This window comes from Oncorhynchus gorbuscha, linkage group LG26 (assembly GCF_021184085.1).
Source record: "Oncorhynchus gorbuscha isolate QuinsamMale2020 ecotype Even-year linkage group LG26, OgorEven_v1.0, whole genome shotgun sequence".
Taxonomy (NCBI): Eukaryota; Metazoa; Chordata; class Actinopteri; order Salmoniformes; family Salmonidae; genus Oncorhynchus; species Oncorhynchus gorbuscha.
The window spans coordinates 36181728-36206340 of NC_060198.1; the positions used below are offsets into that span (position 1 = coordinate 36181728).

At 42.1% G+C, this 24613-nt stretch overlaps 2 protein-coding genes across 5 annotated transcripts; both read right to left on the reverse strand.

Moving 5' to 3' along the window:
* Positions 1–243: 243 nt before the first annotated feature.
* Positions 244–5722, reverse strand: gcat (glycine C-acetyltransferase). The gene is made up of 9 exons (XM_046330720.1): positions 5427–5722; positions 4600–4730; positions 4391–4492; positions 4112–4258; positions 3580–3734; positions 3346–3428; positions 1738–1909; positions 1046–1167; positions 244–613 (listed from the first exon to the last, which is right to left on the reverse strand). Exons 1-9 carry the CDS (start codon positions 5644–5646, stop codon positions 462–464), a joined length of 1284 nt encoding a protein of 427 aa, XP_046186676.1. The 5' UTR covers positions 5647–5722; the 3' UTR covers positions 244–461.
* Positions 5723–7312: 1590 nt separating this feature from the next.
* Positions 7313–17431, reverse strand: LOC124016322 (target of Myb protein 1-like). 4 transcript variants are annotated; one of them, XM_046331872.1, is made up of 17 exons: positions 17375–17431; positions 16948–17075; positions 15551–15635; positions 15371–15449; positions 15110–15259; positions 14858–14992; positions 14577–14705; positions 14209–14325; positions 13935–14068; positions 13824–13851; positions 13591–13714; positions 13441–13504; positions 12802–12871; positions 12410–12478; positions 9199–9258; positions 8920–8959; positions 7317–8765 (listed from the first exon to the last, which is right to left on the reverse strand). In XM_046331872.1, exons 2-17 carry the CDS (start codon positions 16997–16999, stop codon positions 8668–8670), a joined length of 1434 nt encoding a protein of 477 aa, XP_046187828.1. In that variant the 5' UTR covers positions 17000–17075; positions 17375–17431; the 3' UTR covers positions 7317–8667. The 4 variants fall into 4 exon arrangements, with proteins under 4 accessions (XP_046187830.1, XP_046187831.1, XP_046187828.1 ...); XM_046331874.1 differs by lacking the exon at positions 14577–14705 and having other exon boundaries at positions 7313–8765; XM_046331875.1 differs by lacking the exon at positions 17375–17431 and having other exon boundaries at positions 7314–8765; positions 16948–17006.
* Positions 17432–24613: the final 7182 nt, after the last annotated feature.

Genomic DNA, 24613 nt, shown 5'->3' on the forward strand with positions numbered 1-24613 from the left:
GGGACTTGCAAGAGTTTGTGGCGGGAAAATAAGGATTAAAAAAATATATATATATATGACCAAGCCAGGGACATTGTGGTGCTACAACAAACTGGAACAACAACCCTGTTCGTTGTGTTTACAAAGTTACTGTTGATGCAAGCACACGTTTATTGCTCTAAATAAAGAAAAGACTTTAATATATCTTCTAGCTTACCCAGTATTACAACCATATCTAGCTAGCGCCATTGGAAAATACCAACGTTTTGTTAAAAGTATTTTATTCATTCAACTTCAACACAAGCAACACAAATAGCATTGAGCATAATCTGTAATACATTACCCTGTATGTAATAAATTATCTTTGTCACACTGTCATTCATAGGCCTCCTGTGTAACCTGTAACCACAGACCAAACTCTGCAAGCTGCTTGTCTTTTTAACTTGCTTATTGGCAGCAAAATGATCCACAAGTTCTTCTATTTAAGATACAACTCCATGCTTCCTGCCTGTCTGTATGAAAGCATTCACAGCTCGGTCAATGTCCTGGTCAGTGTGGGCCGCTGAGATCTGGACCCGGATTCTGGCTTTGCCCTTTGGTACCACTGGGTAGGAGAACCCAATCACATACACTCCTGTGGGAGACAGAATAATGGGTACTTGTAGTAGATAGACATAACACTGAAGACTACGGTTCTTCAAGAAAAGGCCAGACTGATTCAAATTAGTATTTTTTTCCAGCCCTAGAATTCAAGCAGTGTAGTTTGCAGCTAATAAACTATTAGGTCTCTGATTGTTGTCAGCTCCCATTTTGTGAGACAAAATTGTTGAATACAAAATACCAATGAGAATATCTCTGTCTCCCTCTACAGGTTGACATGTGTCCATTCATTTGTAATTCCACAGAAATCTTTTGGATCAAGCTTTTCAAAAATAGTTCAGTTCTATAAAATGAGTGGACAAAAAATCCAGAGTATTTCCAACGAATATACAGATTGTTGTAATGTTTGATAATGCTTGAAATGTGCTTGTGCTCCATTCATATTCAGCCTGAACAGTTGCCTCACCTAGTTTTAGCATGTCATCAGCCATCAGAGAGGCTAGTCTGGCATCCCCCAGCATCACAGGACAGATAGGGTGGTCAGAGCCTGAGATGGTGAACCCAGCCTCTGTCATTTTGTTTCTGAACCTACGAAAGGGGGAGTGAATAAAGACATTACAGAAATAGCCATCGTTCCTTATACAGTATCAATGCCTTCCAACTGTCATGGTTGCTAACTGGGTTCTCTGGGAAACATGTAGTGCTCTTGAAACTGTAAACATGTGTGGAAGGACACCAGTGGAGGCTGCTAAGCAGAGGACAGCTCATAATAATGTCTGGAACGGAGCAAACGGAATGGTTGATACTATTCCACTCCAGCCATTACTACGAGCCCATCCTCCCCAATTAAATGTGCCACCAACCTCCTGTGAAGGATACAGTACAGATGAGAGACGAAATAAGCAAAAGTGTTGAATGCAGAATAAACACAAATCTTGTCACTTTTTCAGCACAAGACTAGTCCCTCTCATGGTCATTCAATTGCGCTTTTCAAACATGTCCCATTCATGATTCAGCTCATACGTATTTTTCACAAAGACCAACACAAAAAGACTTATCTGTTTTTGTCCGTGCTCCTATGTTAACCATTCCATAAGCTTAGATGGGGTCTACCACATTCACCAAAACAGAGGCCCAAGTCCCTTCCCCGATTCCCACCTCATGGTTTTGTCCCCGACACTCTGGGCAATCTCATTGGAAGCGAGGAGCAGCTCGACAGCCCGAGTAGCGCAGCCCACGACAGGAGGGGGTAGGGAGTTGGAGAACAGGTACGGACGAGAGCGCTGCCTCAGCAAGTCAATCAGAGGTTTAGGACCCACTGTGTACCCACCTGAGAAAAAACAGATAGAAAACCCATATCCACCTTATACAGTGCATTCGGAAAGTATTCAGACCCCTTGACCTTTTCCACATTTTGTTACGTTACAGCCCCCCCCCCCAAAGACTGAAATATCATATCGGCATAAGTATTCAGACCCTTCTCTCAGTACTCTTGAAGCATATTTGGCAGCGATTACAGCATTGAGTCTTCTTGGGTATGATGCTACAAACTTGGCACACCTGTATTTGGGGAGTTTCTCCCATTCTTCTCTGCAGGACGCTCTCAAGCTCTGTCAGGGGAGGGTCGCTGCACAGCTATTTTCAGGTCTCTCCAGAGATGTTTGATCGGGTTCAAGTCCGGGCTCTGGCTGGGCCACTCAAGGACATTTAGAGACTTGTCCCAAAGCCACTCCTGCATTGTCTTGGCTGTGTGCTTTGGGTCGTTGTCCAGTCGGAGGTCCTGAGCGCTCTGGAGCAGGTTTTCATCAAGGATCTCACTGTACTTTGCTCCGTTCACCTTTCCCTCGATCCTGACTAGTCTCTGCCTCTGAAAAACATCCCCACAGCATGATGCTGCCACCACCATGCTTCACCGTAGGGATGGTGACAGGTTTCCTCCAGACGTGACACTTGGCATTCAGGCCATCTTGGTGTCATCAGACCAGAGAATCTTGTTTCTCATGGTCTGAGAGTCTTTAGGTGCCTTTTGGCAAACTCCAAGCGAGCTGTCATGCGCCTTTTACTGAGGAGTGGCTTCCGTCTGGCCACTCTACCATAAAGACCTGATTGGTGGAGAGCAGCAGAGATGGTTGTCCTTCTGGAAGGTTTTCCCATCTCCACAGAGGAACTCTGGAGCTCTGTCAGAGTGACCATCAGGTTCTTGATCACCTCCCTGACCAAGGCCCTTCTCCCCTGATTGCTCAGTTTGGACAGGAGACCAGCTCTAGGAAGAGTCTTGATGGTTCTAAACGTTTTCTATTTAAGAATGATGGAGGCCACTGAGTTCTTGGGGACCTTAAATGCTGCAGACATTTTTTGGTAGCCTTCCCCAGATCTGTGCCTCGACATAATCCGGTCTCTGAGCTCTACAGACAATTCCTTCGACCGCAAGGTTTCGTTTTTGCTCTGACATTCAATGTCAACTGTGGGACCTTATATAGAGAGGTGTGTGCCTTTCCAAATCATGTCCAATCAAATTAATTTACTAGTTAAAAAAAAAAAAACATTTTAGAATAAGGCTGTAACAACAAAATATGGGAAAAGTCAAGGGGTCTGAATACTTTCCAAATGTCCTGTATCAATGTACATTTTCAAGTTAATTTTGTCATCCATTTATGGAGTTCAATAACACAGCCTACATTGTCAATAGTGACATTTCATAACTATTGAGAACATACAGTACCGTTATGCAACTCCATATATGACTTGAAACAGAGGGAAACCTACCAGCTGCACCTCCCAGTGCTTTTCCCAAAGTAGAGTTGACAATGTGAACCCTGTCCATCACTCCCAGGAGCTCATCTGTGCCTCTGCAAACAAAATGTAATAACACTATTGGTCGACATAATTGGCAAAGAAACCATCATGCTTTTTAGTTTACCTAGACATAATTACATCAGTAAAGTTCTAGCATAATTTCTCCATCTGTCCTTTTTTCTCTCCACCCGGACCTTCACTCACCTGCCTCGTGGGCCCATGAAGCCTGTAGCATGGCATTCGTCAATGAAGACCATGGCTCCATACTGCTCTGCCAGGTCACAGATCCCCTTCAATGGAGCCATGTCACCATCCATGGAGAACACACCATCCGTGACAACAAGGCGTAGACGAGATGACTGAGGAGGACAAGGAGCCATGATGACCAGTGACGCAAACACAGCCCATTAACTCTAAAATCAATTCAGCAACCTTTATTTACCCATCACTATGGTTTCAAGCTTCATGGATTTCAAGAGGATTCAGCATAATAAGCTTCATGAAAGGTGGAGCCCTTAATTTAAAAAAAGATACTGTGCAATCATATTCTAAGAAATATGTGTAATGGCTGAAGGTAGTGCAGGTACTTATGATGGGGAAGACAGAGTTTAGAAATCCTCTCGCTGAAAGATGGACAGCAGATGATGCCTGTCTTGTTCCTTACCCCACTGTCATTATGCCACATGATCACCTCAAGGAGATTATTATTTCAATGAGTGTATAGCACTCTCTTTACCTGGGACTCTTTCAGCTGGGTCTCCAAGTCATTCAGGTCCATGTGTTTATATCTGAACCTCTTGGCCCGACACAATCTGATCCCATCAATAATAGAGGCATGATTCAGCTCATCAGAAAGAACTGCATCGTCAGGGCCCAACAGAACCTGGCGTAGAAAAAGAGTGCATTACTACTTTACGATTGTTTAATACAGTGGCACAGCAACTGTAAAGACAGACCATGCAACAGAATGTATAAGACAGTTAATCACATGTTAATGTATTCAAGAATCACAAACCTCAAATAGCCCTGCGTTGGCGTCAAAACAGCTGGCATATAGGATGCAGTCCTCACGCTCATGGAACTGAGCCAGCTTCTGCTCCAGATCTTTGTGAATGTCCTGTGGATCATATGGTAATACGAGAATGAGAGGAGACACAATCACAGAGTCATGTGGACTCACACAGAACCACCAGAATCAACTTGAGCAAGCAGGCTTTAGGTTACCTGTGTGCCACAGATGAATCTCACTGAGCTCAGCCCAGCACCATACTTATTCAAGGCCTCAATCCCTGCCTCCACTACCTGGGGATGGCTGGAGAGGCCCAGATAGTTGTTTGCGCAGAAATTCAATATGTCTGTATGGGGAGAGAGAGAACCAATAACTAAGCATATATAAGCCAGGTTCTCCAGAGGACATGCACACCATAACAATACTGACCCAACTGCCAGAGAAAGCTCGATTTACCAGTAACAATTACCACAGTGACCTTGCATGACTGCTGGAGGGAGTATGAGTGAGGGATTTCTACCATTGTGTACTTACTGGCAAAAACAGAAGAGTGCCAGCTGTACACGAAAGCCATAAGCCATTCATAAATCAGCACTAGGGGTCAGTCTTTCTCTGGTACACAAAAGTGAACAGTAACAATTTAGTAGTTACGTTGGTGGCAGAAATATGGGTTTAACAACACCAGCAGCCATCACAAATCACGATAACACTAAGCACACGTAACAAGTAGGGCAAGTCTCGGCCATGTAGCTAGCTACCCCAACACCACCAGGCTGAGATGAATTTCCGCGAACTTCAGATGGGTGTGAACAAGACTAAGCGAGTAGGTAAACTTGCTAGCTAACTTAGCTTGGTACAACTCTTAGCTGTATGCAACAAATTCGACCTGGTTAGACAACGTGGGTAGGCTAGACTTAAATTCCACGGTGCCAACTTCTGCCATGTTTTTCATGTCACTTGAGGACAGCAAAGCATAGGTAGGCAAATCAATATAATTGAAAGTTGGTGAGCTGACCCCTAACTATAACGTCAGGCTACTCACCGCCATGACTGCCGTCCACGTTTATATGAGGACCCTGCTTGGACGTGATTATTCTTTCTCCTTTCCACGTTCCACCAGTTCGGATCGTTTCAAGTTCATGCTCCAGCACCGTTCTAGCCTCGGCGATAGCTGCATAGCCCCGGTTTGAGGTGGTAGTTGAGGGTCTCAAAATATATCTTATTGGGGCACTAATATAACGGACAGCTGTTCGAATAGGCATGATGAATTTCTGTCAAAATATTTCCAAGCAGTTAACAGGTTGAGACGAGACAGGATAACAACGTAAGGCGTGGCCAAAAATACTGTGAGTGACGTCAGTGGTATGTAACGCACTTGGGCGTATCATGGAGCACCAATCAGAAGCAATGGGAGTATAGAGATGCTTTCTGAATCTAACCACGTCTCAAAACATATAGCCAAAAACAGTACAGTATGAAGATAGTTTATCCTATCCCTGATCACACTTGTAGGCGACGTTCAGTTTGTCATTTTCACAAGGTTGGAGTAATAACATGTTAAACTACTTAAGACATTGGCTCGAATCTAGGTTGACTTTAGATTTCGAGAAAATGTACAACTAAGGAATAATGTTTTACTTCTCAAAACCCAAATCCCGGGCTGGAAGTATCGCGATGTTTCACTTCTGGGTTTAGAAACTCCGTGGTGTAACCACACTCTGGGCGAGTTCGTTTCACATGGCCAGTTGTCCGTTAAGTGGGGTTCGCACATTTAATTTGCAAGTAACAGAAAGTAACCTACTTCAAATAAAACATTTACATTTTCAATTAAACCTGTAGAAAACCAAACCACTGATATGAAAGATTAGCAACCAAATAAACAAAGCAGTGTCTAAGTCCGTGATTGGGAGTCCCATAGGGCAGCGCACAATTGGCCCAGTGTCATTCAGGTTTGGCCAGAGTAGGACGTCATTGTAGATAAGAATTTCTTAACTTGCCTAGTTAAATAACGGTGAAATAAATAAAACTACTTGTAAATAGGATACAGAGATGGAGGTATACAGCTTATTCTTAAAAAAGGCCAAGACAGCAATTTGATTTATACTGAACAAAAATATAAATACGACTAAGGTATTGGTCCCATGAACTGAAATAAAAGCACAAATTGGTTCGCATCCCTATTAGTTAGCATTTTTCCTTGGCTGGGGACAAAAGGACACAAAAATGTGCAGTTTTGTCACAACATAAGGCCACAGAGGTCTCCAGTTGAGGGGACATGCAATCAGCATGCTGACTGCAGGAATGTTCACCAGAGCTGTTGCCAGATAATTTCACTACCATAAGACACTTCTAACATAATTTGAGAGAATTTGGCAGTACCTCACAACTGCAGACAAGTGTAACCACGCCAGCCCAGAACCTCCACATCAGTTGTCTTCACCTGTGGGATTGTCTGACACCAGCCACCTGATGAAACTGAGGAGTATTTCTGTCTGTAATCAAGACCTTTTGTGTGTGTGTGTGTGTGTGTGTGTGGGGGGGGGGGGGCATAGGTCCTCCCAAGTGGGTGGACCTATGCCTTCCCAGGCCCACCCATTTCCCAGGCCCACCCATGATTGCAACCCTGCCCATTCAAGTGATATCCATAGATTAGGGCCTGATAACATTGCATTCAATTTACTGATTTCCATATGAATTGTAACTCAGTAAAATCATTGAAATTTTAATTTATATTTTAGTTCAGTATAGTTTAGATACCGGGGGCGGCAGCGTAGCCTAGTGGTTAGAGCGTTGGACTAATAACCTCGAGTTCAAACCCCGAGCTGACAAGGAACAAATCTGTCGTTCTGCCCCTGAACAGGCAGTTAACCCACTGTTCCCAGGCCGTCATTGAAAATAAGAATATGTTCTTAACTGACTTGCCTGGTTAAATAAAGGTAAAAAAAAAATAATAAAAAAAAAAAAATACCATGCAGAATAGAGATTTACAGATAAAAATGCAGTATTTCAGAGAACCAAACAGTGGCCTAGTTTATGCTTCACAACGCATTTCTATATGGCCTCTTCCATACTTTGGTTTTAAGCACGTTCCTTATATCAGGAAAAAATACATAGCTCAACTTCCCCTTGCCCCAGCTGTTTGGAACTCCTCTCAGCCCTTCGCTGTTCCTTGTAAAAGTTATGGCATCCCAGTTTCTTCAGACACCTTTAAAGTTGATATGACAAAAGCATTATCACTCCTGTAAGTACTTGACAGATTCAACATGCTTTTCTAAATGACATTGGAAACTGCAAAACCTGTGTTATTCACAGTCACAGACGGTATACCAATTTTACAATACACAGAAATCAGTCATATTTGCAGAACCATGAAATAAGACCACATGCTGAGCTTCTCATCTCCCAGTGTGAATAAAAGCAAACTAGCTTTAAGACTTCATCTGTGTTTAATGTTAACATATTTTATTTCACCTTTATTTAACCAGGTAGGCCAGTTGAGAACAAGTTCTTGACTGACATTGTGTAACATTTGATAAACTTCAAGTACTCCAGAAACAATTAGGTTTGTATTGCTCTTCCCAAAAGTGTTCTGTATTACAAATGGGATTCATCATGAGCATCACATAATACATTTCCCCTAATTATATCTTATAGCAATCTACTAACATTGTGTTTATCATGCCTGCATTTTCTGGAATGCACATCATTCAATGTTCATCTGAAAATATTGGGCATATTCCATTCTCTTCTAAGAAACATAACAGGAATTCAACTTAATAATTGTGCAAATGTTTGTATCCACAGCCATACCAGAGGCTGGTGGGAGGAGCTATAGGAGGACAGGCTCATTATAATGTCTAGAATGGAATAAATGGAACCGTACCAAACATAAGGAAACCACATGTTTGACTACATTCCATTCATTATAATAAGCCAATCCTCCTATAGCTCCTCCCACCAGCCTCCTCAACTGGATATCCATATTTAGTGGCACTGGACGACTTAAGTTCTTATCATAAAACACTCTTAGTGTAAGTTAAAAACACTTGGTCCAAGCCTTAACATAAAAATATACATTAAACATACTAGATGAAGACCTTAACCCAGGAGAGTTGAACATAAAGTAGTTCACCAGAGTGTCAGTAGCACAACCCTATTGTCAGGAGTTGTTGTTCCCACCAGTCATTTACTCACTGTATGTGCCAATCATACATTCAGCCAGTTCAGTCCTCTCACACTATTTGGGAAAATGGCATTGGTTAGGTGACAGGTTGCGGCTTGGCCTATTTATCTGAGTGGTTGTTGTCGTCACGAGAAAAAGCTTTCAGGGACGGGAGTCGCTCCGCTGCTCTCACTCTTTCTGCCAGAAACCTGTCAAACTCTAAAAAGGAGGGAGAAGGAGAAGTTGCCTTAGGCGGGCTTTGTTGGTCTCAGAGGGATTACTCAGGACTTTGTAATAGCACAAGGAAGCAAACTAAACTGTTGTTGTATCTACATAGCGATACCCAGGGAGTGGATGAGAAATAGACGCTCACCCTCACTTGTCACACCCTCTGAATCAGCCATGTCGTCCTCCTGTGATACACATGACACACATGAAAGCCACGACTGTTGTGTTCACGTCAAAAGTCACATGTCCAAACAAAATTGAATATGTTCGAGAATTCAGGAATGTTACATTTGCTGGGGTAAAGCATAAAGTCCATAAAACCAAATTAGAGAGGGGGTGCAAGGACTGGCACTGGTATAACATGGAACCAAGTTGGACTCTGCTTGTATACCATGACATTGAGTGAATGCTAACAATGACCCACCTCGTCCACATCCAGCCACTTCTCAATGTCATCCATCACAGACGTCTGACTCACAGGGATCTGGGGGAGTTAGGCAAGAGGTTACTGTCAGGATATACTGTAAGCCACTGTTTTCTTGTGACTGCCAGACTCTAGAGTACCATTACCGTTACATTTTTCTTTGGCGATCTACACAACCACCATTCAAGCATGCTGACCCCTAGTATTCTGATTGAAACCAGTTTATTTTAGACAGGGGAAACAAGGGATCCATCCACCACACCAAAGTTACGGCAGGGAAAACAGAAGAGAGTGGGAGTAAATTAGCAAGTATAGTAATGATTCAGAAGAGATGATTTAAAAAGGGATACTTGGAGATTTTGGCAATGAGGCCATTTTGCACACAGACAAAAATGGTGTTTGTGAGTTCATATGGCTCTGGGGAAGTAGATAAAGGGCCTCATTGACAAAATCCAGAAGTATCCCTTTAAGACAGGGGTGTCAAACTCAAATACCCAGTGGGCCAAAATGTAAAACCTGAACAAAGTCACGGGCCAACATTGAACAAATTAACCTTTTAATATGGACCCAAACAAGTTTTGCTTTAACATTGAATATGGAACAAGCATCGCTTATTACCATACAATATATAATTTAATAGTGGAGACATGCAAAATCGAATTTCAAATGAAAAAACACATGGCATTCATTTATTAAATAAATACAATTTAAATAAAAATGGTATGCCTCTTTTCTATTTGCAGCCTTCTGATTTAAATACCAAAATAAACTTTTTCCACTGGCTAATAATTTTACAAATAAAATGATAATAAATCAACCAACCATTCAAGCCCATGCCTTGTAGCAAGAAAAAGTGCATAAAGAAAACGTTAATTATTGCACACTGGTCTAATCTGATGTGCCCAAGCCAGATACCTGGCATCTCTTCTTGGATGCTAGTTCATCAATGTCTGGGCTCAAGCTCTGAGCTGAAGAAATCCTCAGTATCGCGCGAAGATGTTCAGTCAGACGTCTCCTGTGAGTTGTTTTGGTCATCTTCATCGAGGAGAAAAGTTGCTCGCATAGATAAGTGCTGCCGAACATGGAGAGCATCTGAGCAGCTTGGGTGTGGAGCTGAGGCATTGTGTCAGGGATGAACCGTGGAAACTGTGCGGCGCCCACAGCATCATACTTGGACTTCAGCGTGTCGTTGCACTGGAGTTCAATCAGCTCCATTTGGGTGTTGGTTGGTGCATTTTCCACATCAACTGCGAAGGGATTACTAAGCAGTTCAAACTTGCATTTCTGGGCATCGAAGTCGGCAAATCGCTGGCTAAACTCAGCGACGAGAACACTGAGTTTTTCAGCAAACTGTGCGCATGGGAACACGGTGGTAGAGATCTGCGCTTTTATGGATTGGCAGCAGGGAATATGGCAAGGGTTTCCTTGCAGCATCTGATTCTCCCACAGGCACAGTTTAGTTTTGAAGGCCCTCACTGCAGCGTACATGTCTGTGATGATGCGCCCCCGCCCCTGAAGCTGCAGGTTCAGCGCATCGAGATGGCTCGAGATGTCACAGAGTAAGACCAGCTCACACAGGAACTTTTGCTCCTGCTCCCGGAGCTCTGCTGTATCCTTCCCTTTGGTTTCCAGGAATTGACATATTTCCTCACACAGCTCGAAACATCTGTTCAGTACTTTTCCTCTGCTTAGCCATCTCACCTCTGTGTGATACGGCACGTCTGCGTATTCCGAACCACACTCCTCCAGAAAAGATTTAAACTGGCGGTGATTTAGACCTTTGGCTCTTATAAAGTTAACTACCTGTGTTACTGTGGTCATAACATGTTCCATCTTTAGGGCTTTGGCACACAGTGCTTCCTGATGTATGATGCAGTGGTAAACAGTTAGCTCACCTGCACAGTTCTCTTCCCGCATCTTCTCCCGAACCATGCCCACCAGTCCACTCTTTTTACCGCACATCGCTGGCGCACCATCCGTCGTTAATCCAACGAGTTTATCCCACGGCAGCTTTATTTCAGTTACACATTTGGAAACCTCTTCAAAGATTTCCTTTCCTGTGGTTGTGCCATGCATTGATTTGAATCCTAATAGCTCCTCCGTAACACACAGATTTGAGTCCACTCCACGGATGAAGACTGACAGCTGAGCAGTATCAGATGCGTCACAGCTCTCATCCACAGCGAGGGAGAACGCAACAAAATATTTTCCCTTTTCCATCAGCTGGTCATACAGATTGGTGGCAAGATCACATGTGCGATCAGCTACTGTGTTCCTGCTCAGGCTCACGTTTGAAAATGCTTGTTTTTTCTCTGGGCATAAGAGGTCACAAACCTTCATCATGCACTTTTTCATGAACTCTCCCTCATTAAAGGGCTGGGCTGATTTTGCGATCTCTGCTGCCACTATATAACTAGCCTTTACAGCAGCCTCGCTTTGTGATGTGGCTTTTTTAAACATATTCTGTTGTGAAACCAAACTTATTTTCATCTCCTCTACTTTCTGGCTCCTTTGAGTCATGTCCAGGTCCTTGTATTTGTCATGGTGTTTCGTTTCATAGTGTCGTCTAATGTTGTACTCCTTACTTACAGCCACGTTGACTCCACAAACAAGACAAACAGGTTTGTCTTTTACATATGTAAACAGATATTCTGCCTCCCACTTGTCCAGAAAGCTCCTGTTTTCTGCCTTTCTTTTCGCCATTTTTGGGAAGGGTTAGCTCACTGACAGTTGTAGCGTCTATGTTGCTATGACTACTGTCACAGAGGAGAGAGCGTTTCTGGGTCCTGTCCCGATTGGCGCGCGAAAACAGCAGAGCATTATGGGATTCGTAGTATTAGTGGTGAATGCGCTGTATAATACCGGCGGGCCAGCACTAGTAGTAATTTGGTATTGTCTCGCGGGCCAAATATAATTACCCCGCGGGCCAAATTTGGCCCACGGGCCAGAGTTTGACACCCGTGCTTTAAGATGTGCCAATGCACACCATCTATCAGTTTCAGAAATGAACACTTATTACACTCAACACATGAATGCAAAAATCAAAGTAAGCTAAAGATAAAAGATCATACAACCATCTCAGTACGAAGACGGAAGGAAACAATCATTCATTAAAATACACACTAAACATGCTTGAATGCAAAACATCCCAGCATAAGCACCAGGGGTAGAATGCAAATGGAATGGCACTGTGCCAGCCAATCAGACCCACCATTCCCTTTTCCATCATCCAATCAAACTGTGTCGAGGAGCTGAGGGGGGTGATGTCTGGGCTGTCACCCTTTACACAGATAGACATTTTTATTTAATGAACAAAAATACCGGTAGACATGCATGCCATAACACAAAACCATTGGGTTATGAACAAGGAGACAAAACAGAGACAGAATCTTATAGCACTAACAAAATTGCGGCAGGACACAGAGAATATTGTTTACACATAGCAGACCAACACATTAACTAAGACACAGGGTTATTGTACATATTAGTGACACTTAGTAACACTCCACAGGGCATAAGGACTCCATGGACACAAGCAATGCCCTTCCTAAACAAACATCCTTTCAAATCTGTACTGGGTTAAATAATTCTGGGGTTACTGACCGTTGCAGTGTTCTGTAATCTGGTGTTCTGTGCATGAGCCAGACTGTCGGCAACACCTTCATTCCGCTCACTGAAACACATATTTCACTGCTTAGAAAATGATGCAGTTTACAGTGTACATACAGTAGTAGAATAATAGCCATCTCCACAAGTAACCATTGGCCAAAGTATGAACAACTTTATTGGAAAACCAAATACAGAGGAACATTCCTTCAACATCTGGATTGAAAATGTTTGCAATTCTCTAGCCATGTAAGCTTGCAGTTCATGTCAGACTCCATTCATAATCCTTATTGACAGAATGAAGGGCACAAATATCTTGAGAGAGATAAGCAGCCATCCTGAGCCAGGCAGGTTCACTTCCGGTCTAGACTAGTGCACCACCTTAGCTGGAGCAGGACTGTTATAACGTAAACAAGCTAGGGGAGTGACAAGACAACCACAGCACTAGTCCATTTGTTATACAGTACTAAGACAGGAGAAAGTCTTGAGACCTGCTTTAGTAAGCTCCCTCTCACTCTTGCTATAAGTCTGAACAATCCATTCTACCATGAAAACTAAACCTGGACGTAAGTCGCTCTGGATAAGAGCGTCTGCTAAATGACTTAAATGTAAATGTTTGTTGGAGCTGTCCATTACCTCGGTCTCAGTTGTGTCTGTGAGATGCTCCTGTTCTGTGCAAATTCATCGAATTCCCTCATACCTATGGGGGAAAACAGGGTAAGAGAATGAATTGTACTATAGAGACACATTGAGAACCTCTATCAGAGGAACACTGTAGTTACTTACTGAGTCCTGTCATCTGACTAGACACTGTGTCCACTGTTGATCGGCTGAGATGGCTGTGGGTGGGAGCTGTAACAACAGGCTTGATTGCTGCGCTGAGGTCAATAAGGTTGACGTAGGTTGGGCTCTAGGCGATTGGGAAAAATGTGAAGAACTTGAACAGTACATATTTCTCATCCAAACATGCATTTGTGATAAGGGTAAAGGACCACAGATGCTTAAGAAAAAGCACTTACCTGCTGTGTAGCTCTTTGTCTCTGAAACCTGGAAAGGAAATAATGAAAATCATACTGCTATCATAGCAGGAATTATTGACTGTATCTGATGTTGATAATTTAGGACAATACCTCTGGTAGCGAGTGAATGTGGCATTGATTTCGTCATTGGCAACCAGCAGCTCTTCGGTCAGTTTCTCCTCACTGAGTCTTGGGACTAGCTCCATTATCTTATCCTGCATGTCTTTACATGCTACATACAACTCCTACAGACAGAGAGACAGAGAGACAGAGAGTCAGCAAAAAGACAGCAATGGACAAAAGAGAGATGGATGCAAACAGATGACATGTGTCACAGCCATGGATGGACAGCCATAGTGAGAGCCCAGCGAGTGAACCAACTAACCTGAAGCAGCTCTGTGTCTGAATGCTTGGCTGTTGCTGGATCTAGTTGAGACATCATATCTGACATCACTGTCAGGTTACCTCGAACCACTCCCAGGTCGGTCTTCAACTTTTTAACCTGGAATAGGAGTCAATGGCATCAGCACTCATATGCTAAATTGTGTTGGGTTGGCATAATACTGTAAAGCATCAACTTTTATTATACATTCTGAATGTGAAACGTAACTGTGAAACATCCACAGTGCACAAGGTAATTGGATTTTAAAGTAATGCCCTAGAGTGAATTCAGCCTGCATGCAAAAGATTGTAGTGTTACTAAAAGAAAAGCTGTGCCATTTTAGAGGCGTATGACGGGAGAATTCCAATCACCTGATAAGGTGTGAAGGTGAGGGGTCCCTGTTCGCTCTGTTGGGATGCAGGAAGCTGTGGTGATATGGGGACAGGCCTGGGGGATGAGGGTGCAGCAGATACAGTGACAGGCCCGTTATCAGGCATAGTCTGGTGGACAGAGCACAGGGACCATTTGAGTTAGAGACTAGTGTTAGGGAGTAGGGAGTTAAAACAACTTTAGAGAGGTTTAGCAGAAAGTTGTACTCATTTGTCAGTGAGGAAATGCATGCATTTTCACCAGTCATTGTTTGAAGGTATACCCTATTTGGAGTGTGAATGGGGGAGTATCCGTCTAGTTCAGTCATGGGGAACTCCAGTCCTTTCCGTCTCAGGTCCTCGTACACATAGACCACGCCCGTCAGAGCTGGCGAGCTGCGGAATGCATCTGCCCATGCCTGAACAATAGACAGAGACACACATCATAAACAGCACACACCCGACAATAGCTAGCGGTCAATTGCAACACAGCTCTGTGACTTACTGAAGGTATGAGTACCAATGCTATCTCTCACCTGTATAAGGCTGAGCACCCTGTCATGCAGGACCAGAGGGGGATTGTTCTTGGGTAAGATGGACCTGACAAGAACCCCCTCAACAAACTCCCTGGTTGAGACTAGCACATGGAACCTGTGGCCACAGTTCTTCACACACGCTTCCAGCACCTGAGAACCAACATGACATAAGAGAGATGGCGAGAGAAAGAACGTTAGGTTACAAGTTCATGAAGAAAAGGAAAAAGTATGGTGAATGAGAGGGGTAAATGTGACACTCACAGTCAATGCCAGCATGACCTCTCTGAAGTTCTTGTTTCCAATAATCCTCTTCTTTATTGCTTTGTATGCATCTCTAGGCCTGTAATCATTGTAGGTAAACAATCAACTTCAAACAACAAGAACACAATACAGTAAGCTGTCAAAGGAAAAAAATGGTCCATTATGTCTGAGGATACACACCCCTCCTCTGTCTCGTTGATGATGTCACAGATGTCCATGTTGAGGGCCCAGTCCTCCGACTGGAGACTGGAGCTGGTTGCATATTCTGAGAACAAAAACAATTGAGACATTGCACTTTATTTTGCATGAAATTACCTGGAAGACATAGTCACTGTGACCAGCATTAGGTTCCTTGGCAGACACTTATTAAACCATTTAAATGTTCTGTCTTCATTCCTCTGAATAGGAGGGGATAGAAACAGGATTTAGCTCAGTCGAGAAAGTAGAACAACCTCTCCTACTTGTACTGTCTCATTGTGGTCATATACATTAAAATAGGCAGATTGTTTTTACATCTATAATTACATTACGGGGGCGTTTAAGGTTAAAAGATAAAATAGTAGGCCACTTGTTTTTATGTAGACTTACAAGTTGGCAAGCAGATTAATTATTAAATCAGCAATGTTACTCACTGTGAAACATCGACAGTATGCATGTTATTCTATTATTTCTTAAAGGGCCAGGGCAGTCAAAAATGTGATTTTTCTGTGTTTGATATATATTTTTACACTATTAGGTGGAAATAATACAGTGTACTATTGTGAAAATGGTAATGACCTTTTAGTGTAAGAGATGTTTAAAAAGTCTAACTGAAATAGTTGCCTGTTTTGGTGGGATGGCGTTTTGGTCTACCTAGTAAATTAGTTAATATATCAATAAGAAAGAGTTCCAAACCTCTGCAAATAACAGCTAGTTTTCAGTTTTCCTCTCCCACTCACAGTCCTAGCAAAATTATTGATTGAGAAATTGCTCTTTGTTAAGAAGTAAATTGTTTATTTTTGACAATTGTAATATAAAAACATTCACAGTAAGGTACTGCATGGTTACACAGAAATGATTTGATATCGAGATAAAAATGGCTGCATTGGAACTTTATTAAATTCCCGTTTCTTAAAATTAGGTCACGAAGGAAAGGAACAACTTTTCACCGCCCCACCCAGAGCTTGCCAAACGATTGGTCTATAGACCACCAAGAATACCCAAACTGGCCAATTAAATTGAGGATTAAAACACTGTAAACCCGCCTCTAGGGTATTATTGTGCGGTGCAAGTGTCAGTCAAGTAATAGCATAATCTAATCTCTTCTTCCACTGTCAATCTTGATCAATTAACTAACTATAAAACAAGCAATTGTCAGTTTCGTTTCTTATTAAATACATAACCAATAACGCCAATTTCCCTTTCGATAGACTACGGATTATCTAGTGGTGTTTTATGGGGTGATAGTGTCTGTTTTCCAACAGTAGCCTACCAATGTCTTGAAGCGAGTCATGTCCGATGCAACAATGTAAATTATCTACAAACTCACCTGCCAAACCACTATAAACCTACTTTATTAGTTAAAATGTAACAATTACCTATTCGCTGGCCCACCGGTGTAGTAAACGGGTTCCCTGTCAGAAACTCCATCCTTCTTTCTTCCAGTCAAACCAAAACCCAGAACTGCGCTTCCGTCGTTTCCACAGCAGAGGAGTTCTCGCAAAAACTGAAGCAGCACAAATTAAATTAAATTAGGTACGTCATCTGTTAAAGTGAAAGTTACATTCACTGGACTATTGTCTACTAATTGGGAATTTATACATTGCATAAAATAAGACAATATTAACACATTCAGAATGATAGGGTAGCCTACAATAGGGCCACCAGAACATTTGCACAGAAATGGACAAAAAACAACAACTATTTAGCTATGGACAAAACGATAAACCTTCTTCACATTCTACCCCAGCCATCAAAATATGTGGACTAGGAAACTACACTACATGACAAAAAGTATGTGGACACCTGTTCGTCGAACATCTCGTTCCAAAATCATGGGCATTAATGTGGAGTTGGTCCCCCCTTTCCTGCTATAACAGCCTCCACTCTTCTGGAAAGGCTTTCCACTAGATGTTGGAACATTGCTGCTGGAACTTGCTTCCATTCAGGCACAAGAGCATTAGTGAGGTCAGGCACTGATGTTGGGCAATTAGGCCTGGCTCACAGTCGGCTTTCCAATTCATTCCAAATGTGTTCAATGGGTTGAGGTCAGGGTGCTGTGCAGGCCAGTCAAGTTCTTCCACACCGACCTTGAGAAACCATTTCTCTATGGACCTCGCTTTGTGCACGGGGGCATTGTCATGCTGAAACAGCAAAGAACCATCCCCAAATTGTTGCCAAAAAGTTGGAAGCACAGAATTGTCCAGGATGTCATTGTATCCTGTAGCGTTAAGATTTCCCTTCACTGGAACTAAAGGGGCCTAGCCTGAACCATGAAAAACAGCCCCAGACCATTATTCCTCCTCCACCAAACTTTACAATTGACAGTATGCATTGGGGCAGGTAACGTTCTACTGGCACCCACCAAACCCAGATTCGTCCGTCGGACTGCCAGATGGTGAAACGTGATTCATCACTACAGAGAACGCGTTTCGACTTCTCCTGAGTCCATTGGCGGCAACGCTTGGCATTGCGCATAATGATCATAGGCTTATGTGCTGCTGCTCGGTCATGTAAACCTATTTCATGAAGTTCCCGATGAACAGTTCTTGTGCTGACATTGCTTCCAGAGGCAGTTTGGAACTATGTAGTGAGTGTTGCAACCGAGAACAGAACATTTTTACACGTTACGCGCTTCAACACTCCTTGGTCCTGTTCTGTGAACTTATGTGGTCTACCACTTTGCGGCTGAGCCGTTGTTGCTCCTAGACATTTCCACTTCACAATAACAGCACTTACAGTTGATCGGGGCAGCTCTAGCAGGGCAGAAATGTAACAAACTGACTTGTTGGAAAGGTGGCATACATTGATGGTGCCATGTTGAAAGTCACTGAGTTCTTCTTTAAGGCCTTTCTACTGCCAATGTTTGTCTATGGAGATTGCATGGCTGTGTGCTCAATTTTATACACCTGTCAGCAACGGGTGTGGCTGAAATATCCGAATCTACTAAATGTGTTATTGTTTTCTTGAGTCACGTAAACTTTAAAGTAACAATATTGAAGTAACAATATTGTCGGCTCTGTGCTTTACAGCAATTTCAACTAATTCAGTTTTCTGCCACCAGGTCGCACTGTTTCTTTATAGATCATGTACCAATTTGTAAGTCGCTCTGGATAAGAGCGTCTGCTAAATGACTTAAATGTAAATGTAAATGTAAATGTACATGTTAGGGTTATGGCAGAGATGTTAGATTTAGTCACTAGTTATGTCATTATATGGTTTCTATTTCATATAGGCTATTTCACTTCATTTACTGTGCACTATAAGGAGTTATAGACACGTCTATATTATTTTATTACAGTATTTTTAGATAGTAATGACATTATGTGCAACAAAAGAACAAATACTATGTACTGTGGATGCCATGACATTGTAATGTCATAGCATAGCTAAAATATTGAATAGTTTGTGCATTTAAACTAAATAACCTGCTAATTACATTCCTTAAATGTTGTTTTCTTCCTCAAAGAGGCTGAGATATACAGGAGAAAAGCCCAATAATTGACTTGTTTTGCCGCAAAGTTGAGTGACTCAGAATGACTCACGTGAGACGAAAATGAAAACACTTTAGAGGTGTTACTCTCACCGTCTCTGCCTTTACTGTTCTGTACCTCACAGATATGATTCCATAATATCACTAATAAAAATGTCATATCTTCCTGTGTGTGACTGATTTGGTTGCAGGTGCTTTGAGGTTGCGAGAGTGTTTCAGAGCCGGTCACTGCATGTGTGAGTGTGAATATTGAACATGCAGAAGATAGTGTTTGAGAGATGGCCACTGTCTGTGGTCATCAGATGTGAGTTGCTGTGTTGCACCTGGAATGTTTGTTTTGTTCATTAAGGGTCTCATGAGTCTGGGAGTAAAGAGAGAATCAGGGTAACCATCACTGTGCTCTTCTCTGCTGCTGGCCTGTCACACCCAGGGGCTTTCTGACACAACTGGGTTCCACAGCACAGAGACTGAAAAGGCACTGGCCATTCACTGTGACATTTTGCTCCACGTACAGGATGTGTATTTCAATGGCATTCAATTGTCCATCTGATTCCAAGTGTTTTTCAACTGTAGCAAAGGAGGTTGGTAGTATCACCTTAATTGGGGCGGACATGCTCCTGGTAAGAACTTGAGCGGAATGAGTGGAATGGTATCACATACATTAAATACATGGTTTCCATGTGTTTGATGCCATTCCATTTGCTGTCCAGCCATTATTATGAGCCCCCCCCCCAGCAGCCTCCACTGATCTGTACCCATGAAATTAACACTAGCAAAAACAATCTGGATGATTACAGAGAGAATGAACCATTCTGGCCTATGTATACCATAGTCATAATGCAATGGGGAATTCTTATTAGGAAATGTTGGTATAAAAATGTTTGGGGAGTGATAAGCCCTTGAATCAGGGTGGCCCATTCTATCTTATGTTGAACAATGGGTGTGAGAAATGGTCTTTCTGGTAAGGAAGGGTACCAGTGTGTTCCAATGCAAAGTCTTGGTGACCACTGCAGTGAACCAATAGCCAGCCTACATGGACCTGTCCAATCCACAACTGAAAGACAGTCGCTGGCACAGCGTGATTTGTTCTCTCAGAGGAAGCTCATGGGTTCAATATAGGGACTGCAAAATGCCAGTGGTCACCAATACTGAGCCCAGCTCTGAGCCAATAGACAGAAATGTCACATAAAATTCGGTCACATCATCACTGTCAATGTGATAAAGATGAATAGAAAATATAAACAGATTCCATGCAATTTGGAAACAAGTCAATGTCAATTTCTCCTATCTCCGGTTATTGAGCCAATGGTTTACAAGATCTTGCATATCACATATTGAACTGGGAACTGAGACATAATCGACAGTAACTTGATACATTGAATATCATTATTTAGCTGCTGTACACTAGATCATCCAATTGTTAGATTCTTTTCAGAATACACTGTGTTATAAATGTAAATACTGTTCATGTTGATCAAGAAAAGGTTGCAGAAATGCATAGAATGTGATGGAGGAAAGGGTCTCAACTCTCATCAACTCTTCCTCTGAGTCAGATAACACAATTCCATAGAAGTATTATTTTACAGCTCTATCAACCAGTATTGATTCAATCTCTCATTGTCACACTTCAACAGTTTTCTAATCCTCCACTAATGAATTCAATTAGACCAGTCACAGTCACAGAGCACAGGTCAATGGAGACCCAGTAGAAAGACAGGCAGGAACATGCAAGGTTGGAAAGGCCATCTCTTGCAACTTGTGTTCACCTATGCTTCCTAGGCAAATTTGCAAAACCACATGATTTAAATTTCCTTTATGTATAATTGAGATGCCATTATGAACCTATACTTAATTTATTTCATGTCACTAAATGCACAGTGCTTAAGTTATTAATGGATTAATGTTGCAAAGCATTATTAATGGTTATTAATGGTTATTAATGGATTAAATGTTGCCATAGATTCTAACACCTCTATTGTTAACTTAAACCCCCTCACCTCAGCATGCTCTCTCTAACCCCATGCTTTCAATTATAAATAAATAATCATCTCACAGCCTCCATTTCTACATTCGTCAATAACAACAACATTACATTGAAAGGCAAAGTGACATGTTGCTAGGGAACAAAACTGTGAAGAGTGGCTGCATCCAGTTGGAGTAGAACGCATGTTATTAAGGCATGCTGGGTTATTCTTCTGGCCCTCTGTGAGAGGCCTGAGATATTCCTCCACTCCACCAACAGCTTCCAGTGGGCAGCTTCCTGATCCCTCCCAATGTGCCACCTCTCTTCATATCTGACATGCACACTGAGATCTCTTCTTTAGTTTCACTGGTGTAAATGTCAAACTCATTTGTCAAGGGAACATAATACATACAGCAGGGCAGCATACAGCCCTGACTATGGGGTTGTATTTACAAGGAATTGATTTGTCTGAACCTGCTTTGAGCTTTTCGGTCATAACAACTCACAACCAGAGGGGAAGTCCAGGTGGAGAGAGGAGGGCAGGAGGAGGAAAGAAAAAGAGAAAAATGTGTTTGCCAGAAATGGTCCCTAATTGGTGAGGCGTGTTATCTTCTGTGCAGGGATTGTTTAATGTCTCGGCCCACGCCGCATATGAGAACGAGCTAGCTGAGAATCAGCAGCTTCCAATTAGGGTGGGTTGGAAGTAATGTGTCTGAATTCTCTCTGTGCAGCTGCTAGATTCTATGGTTTTTTTTGGCCTGCAAATGAAATGCAGTGAGGTGTCTTCACTGACGCAGAGTCTGGTAATTTGCAACCCGCTGTGCCTTTCTCTCAGCTGTCAGGTAAATGCCACAGAAATGATTTGAGTCTTCAAGTATCTTCAATCCACAACAATATCTTGCAAAACAATAATTGCATCTAAAACACCCATATTATTAGGTCCAGTAAACCAAACTCTTGAACAGGGTATAGGCTACTGTGTTGTCAATTGACAGTTTTCCATTCTGAAGCAGTGTGTATTATTATTTGTTAGGATCAGCTTTCCTTTGCAGATGGTCCCCCAGGGGTGGACTTGCTATGGAGTGAAGGATTTCAGAGAAAGAAAAAGCCAGTGATCACAATCCTTGGATGAGTCATCTGTGTGAGCAGCGCAGGGGGGCTGAGGTGAGGAGAAACGGGCTCTGGGGCGAAAATACAAACAGTTGGTTCTTACCAGTGTAGAGCAACACCATCACTCCCATCATGGGCCGTTGTCATGACAGTTGCACACGCATGTGGCAGAATGCTCTTTGTAATAGGTTAGATGTTAAAGCCAAAACCCCACACATTACATTTGCTTTGTGGTGACAGTTCAGTAACGCTCCTGTCACAGGAGGTTGGTGGCACCTTAACGGGGGAGAATGGGTTAGTGGTAATAACTGGAGCTCAATCAGTGGGATGGCATCAAATACATCAAACACATGGTTTCCAAGTGTTTGATGCCATTCCATTTGCTCTGTTCCGGCCATTATTATGAGCCGTTCTCCCCTCAGCAGCCTCCACTGGCTCCTGAGTCTTTGTTTCCCATGCTCTCGACACCCACCCATGTCTCTGAGATGTGAGCGTGGAAGAGGAGGAAGAAAACTGCCTGATTATCACACTCACTTGATAACACAAAGCATTTGTTGGCGCAGTGATTCATAGAGATGGGAGTATAGAAATCATAACATTCAATTAGGGTAAAGATGTACATGATATTGAAATAAATCAATTTAGCTCCTTATAACCAGCTTACAATATCCTTGCACAAGCTTTTACCTGGTTTGGTGGTAAAACAGTCCAGATTGAAACAGTTATTTAATAATAATGTTTTAATAATGGAGAATAAACCTACATTACAACTCTTTAATTAGACAAGCACGCTAAACCGATACAATATGTACAATCAGAAGTTCTGACATTCTAAGCCACAAAACATAATAACAAGTAGCCCAATCAGAATCAACTCCCATGGCCATTAGGATCATAAATGTGAAAATACATGTTCCATATTCCACCCAGATAATGTGCTACTACCAGTTAGTTTGGATTAAACCATTGTAGAGAATGAAACATAAACATACAGAGCATTGTGAATGAGCTGATACATTGAGCAGACTGCGCTCATTGATAGATGTCAGGTTAAAGAGTGTTTTGTAATAGAATAAGCAGCAGACAGTGTATTTCAAGGCATATTGTCTCATTCAAAGGGGAGACATTCTGATCTCCATTATGCTTGGAAAGTTGTCCTTGATACTCTGAGATATTTGTCAAAGCCAGATTCACAGTACATGGTTTTCACTATCACACATTTATCTCTACTGTCACAAAAAAATTACAAGTATCGCAAATTGGCAACAACAGCAATCCCTGTCAGACCAATCAGCGTACTAGAAGGTCATGGGGAACAAAAAAAGCAAAACATGGCATTTGAAACTGAAATTGAAACAATATTCGAATTGTGAAAGCAGAGAGCTGAATGTAATTCTGGTGACTTTCCAGGAATCAGACACAGCTAATGACAGGGTAGGTACCAAAGTAAAGCAGCTAGTCCAGAGGGGAGATACCAAAGAGTTGCGAGGAGGATCTATTTTAGCTCCTTTTTTCACCTGGCATGGAAGCCAAGCAAGCAGTGGCCTTTAGCAAGGTTACGCAGTGTCATAGTTAGTCGTGACCATGTAAAATGTCACCATGAGACAGAGTGAGGTTTGCTAGTCATAGCTGTGTAGACAATGCCCATGGGAATGAAGTGTCAAGCTCTAATGCATTAAAGAGAGATAATTGCAGTCATAGCAACACCTAATACTGTCTAATTACTTTAATTGGACAGGGTCCATTTGAATAAGATAATTGCCATTAACCTGGTGCTCAATGACTCTCCTGCTGCAGAGCTTTTAAACGTAGTCACTCACCGTGTCAAATCACACTACAGGTTTTACAGACAGCTTTCCTCATTTGTACGTCCACAAATATACACCAACCATCCAAGGGTGGCCAGATAGTCATTTCCATTTCCATTTGCTACAGATTAAAAGAATGTATCCGAATGGAAACGTTCCGTTGTCATTTTCATTCTGTCTAAATGATAGTACCTCTTTTTGTTCATTGAAACATGGTCACAGACCAGAATACTTATTTTGACCATGGCGATGAAGAAGATATGTGTTGATTTAGGGACTTGGCTGAGTCAAGTCATATATATATGACATATCTATAGCCTATTTGACTCAGTCATATATATGACATATCTATAGCCTATTTGACTTAGTCATATATATGACATATCTATAACCTATTTGACTCAGTCATATATATGACATATCTATAGCCTATTTGACTCAGTCATATATATGACATATATATGGCCTATTTGACTCAGTCATATATATGACATATATATGGCCTATTTGACTCAGTCATATATATATGACATATCTATAGCCTATTTGACTCAGTCATATATATGACATATCTATAGCCTATTTGACTCAGTCATATATATGACATATCTATAGCCTATTTGACTCAGTCATATATATGACATCAGTCATATATATTTGACATATCTATA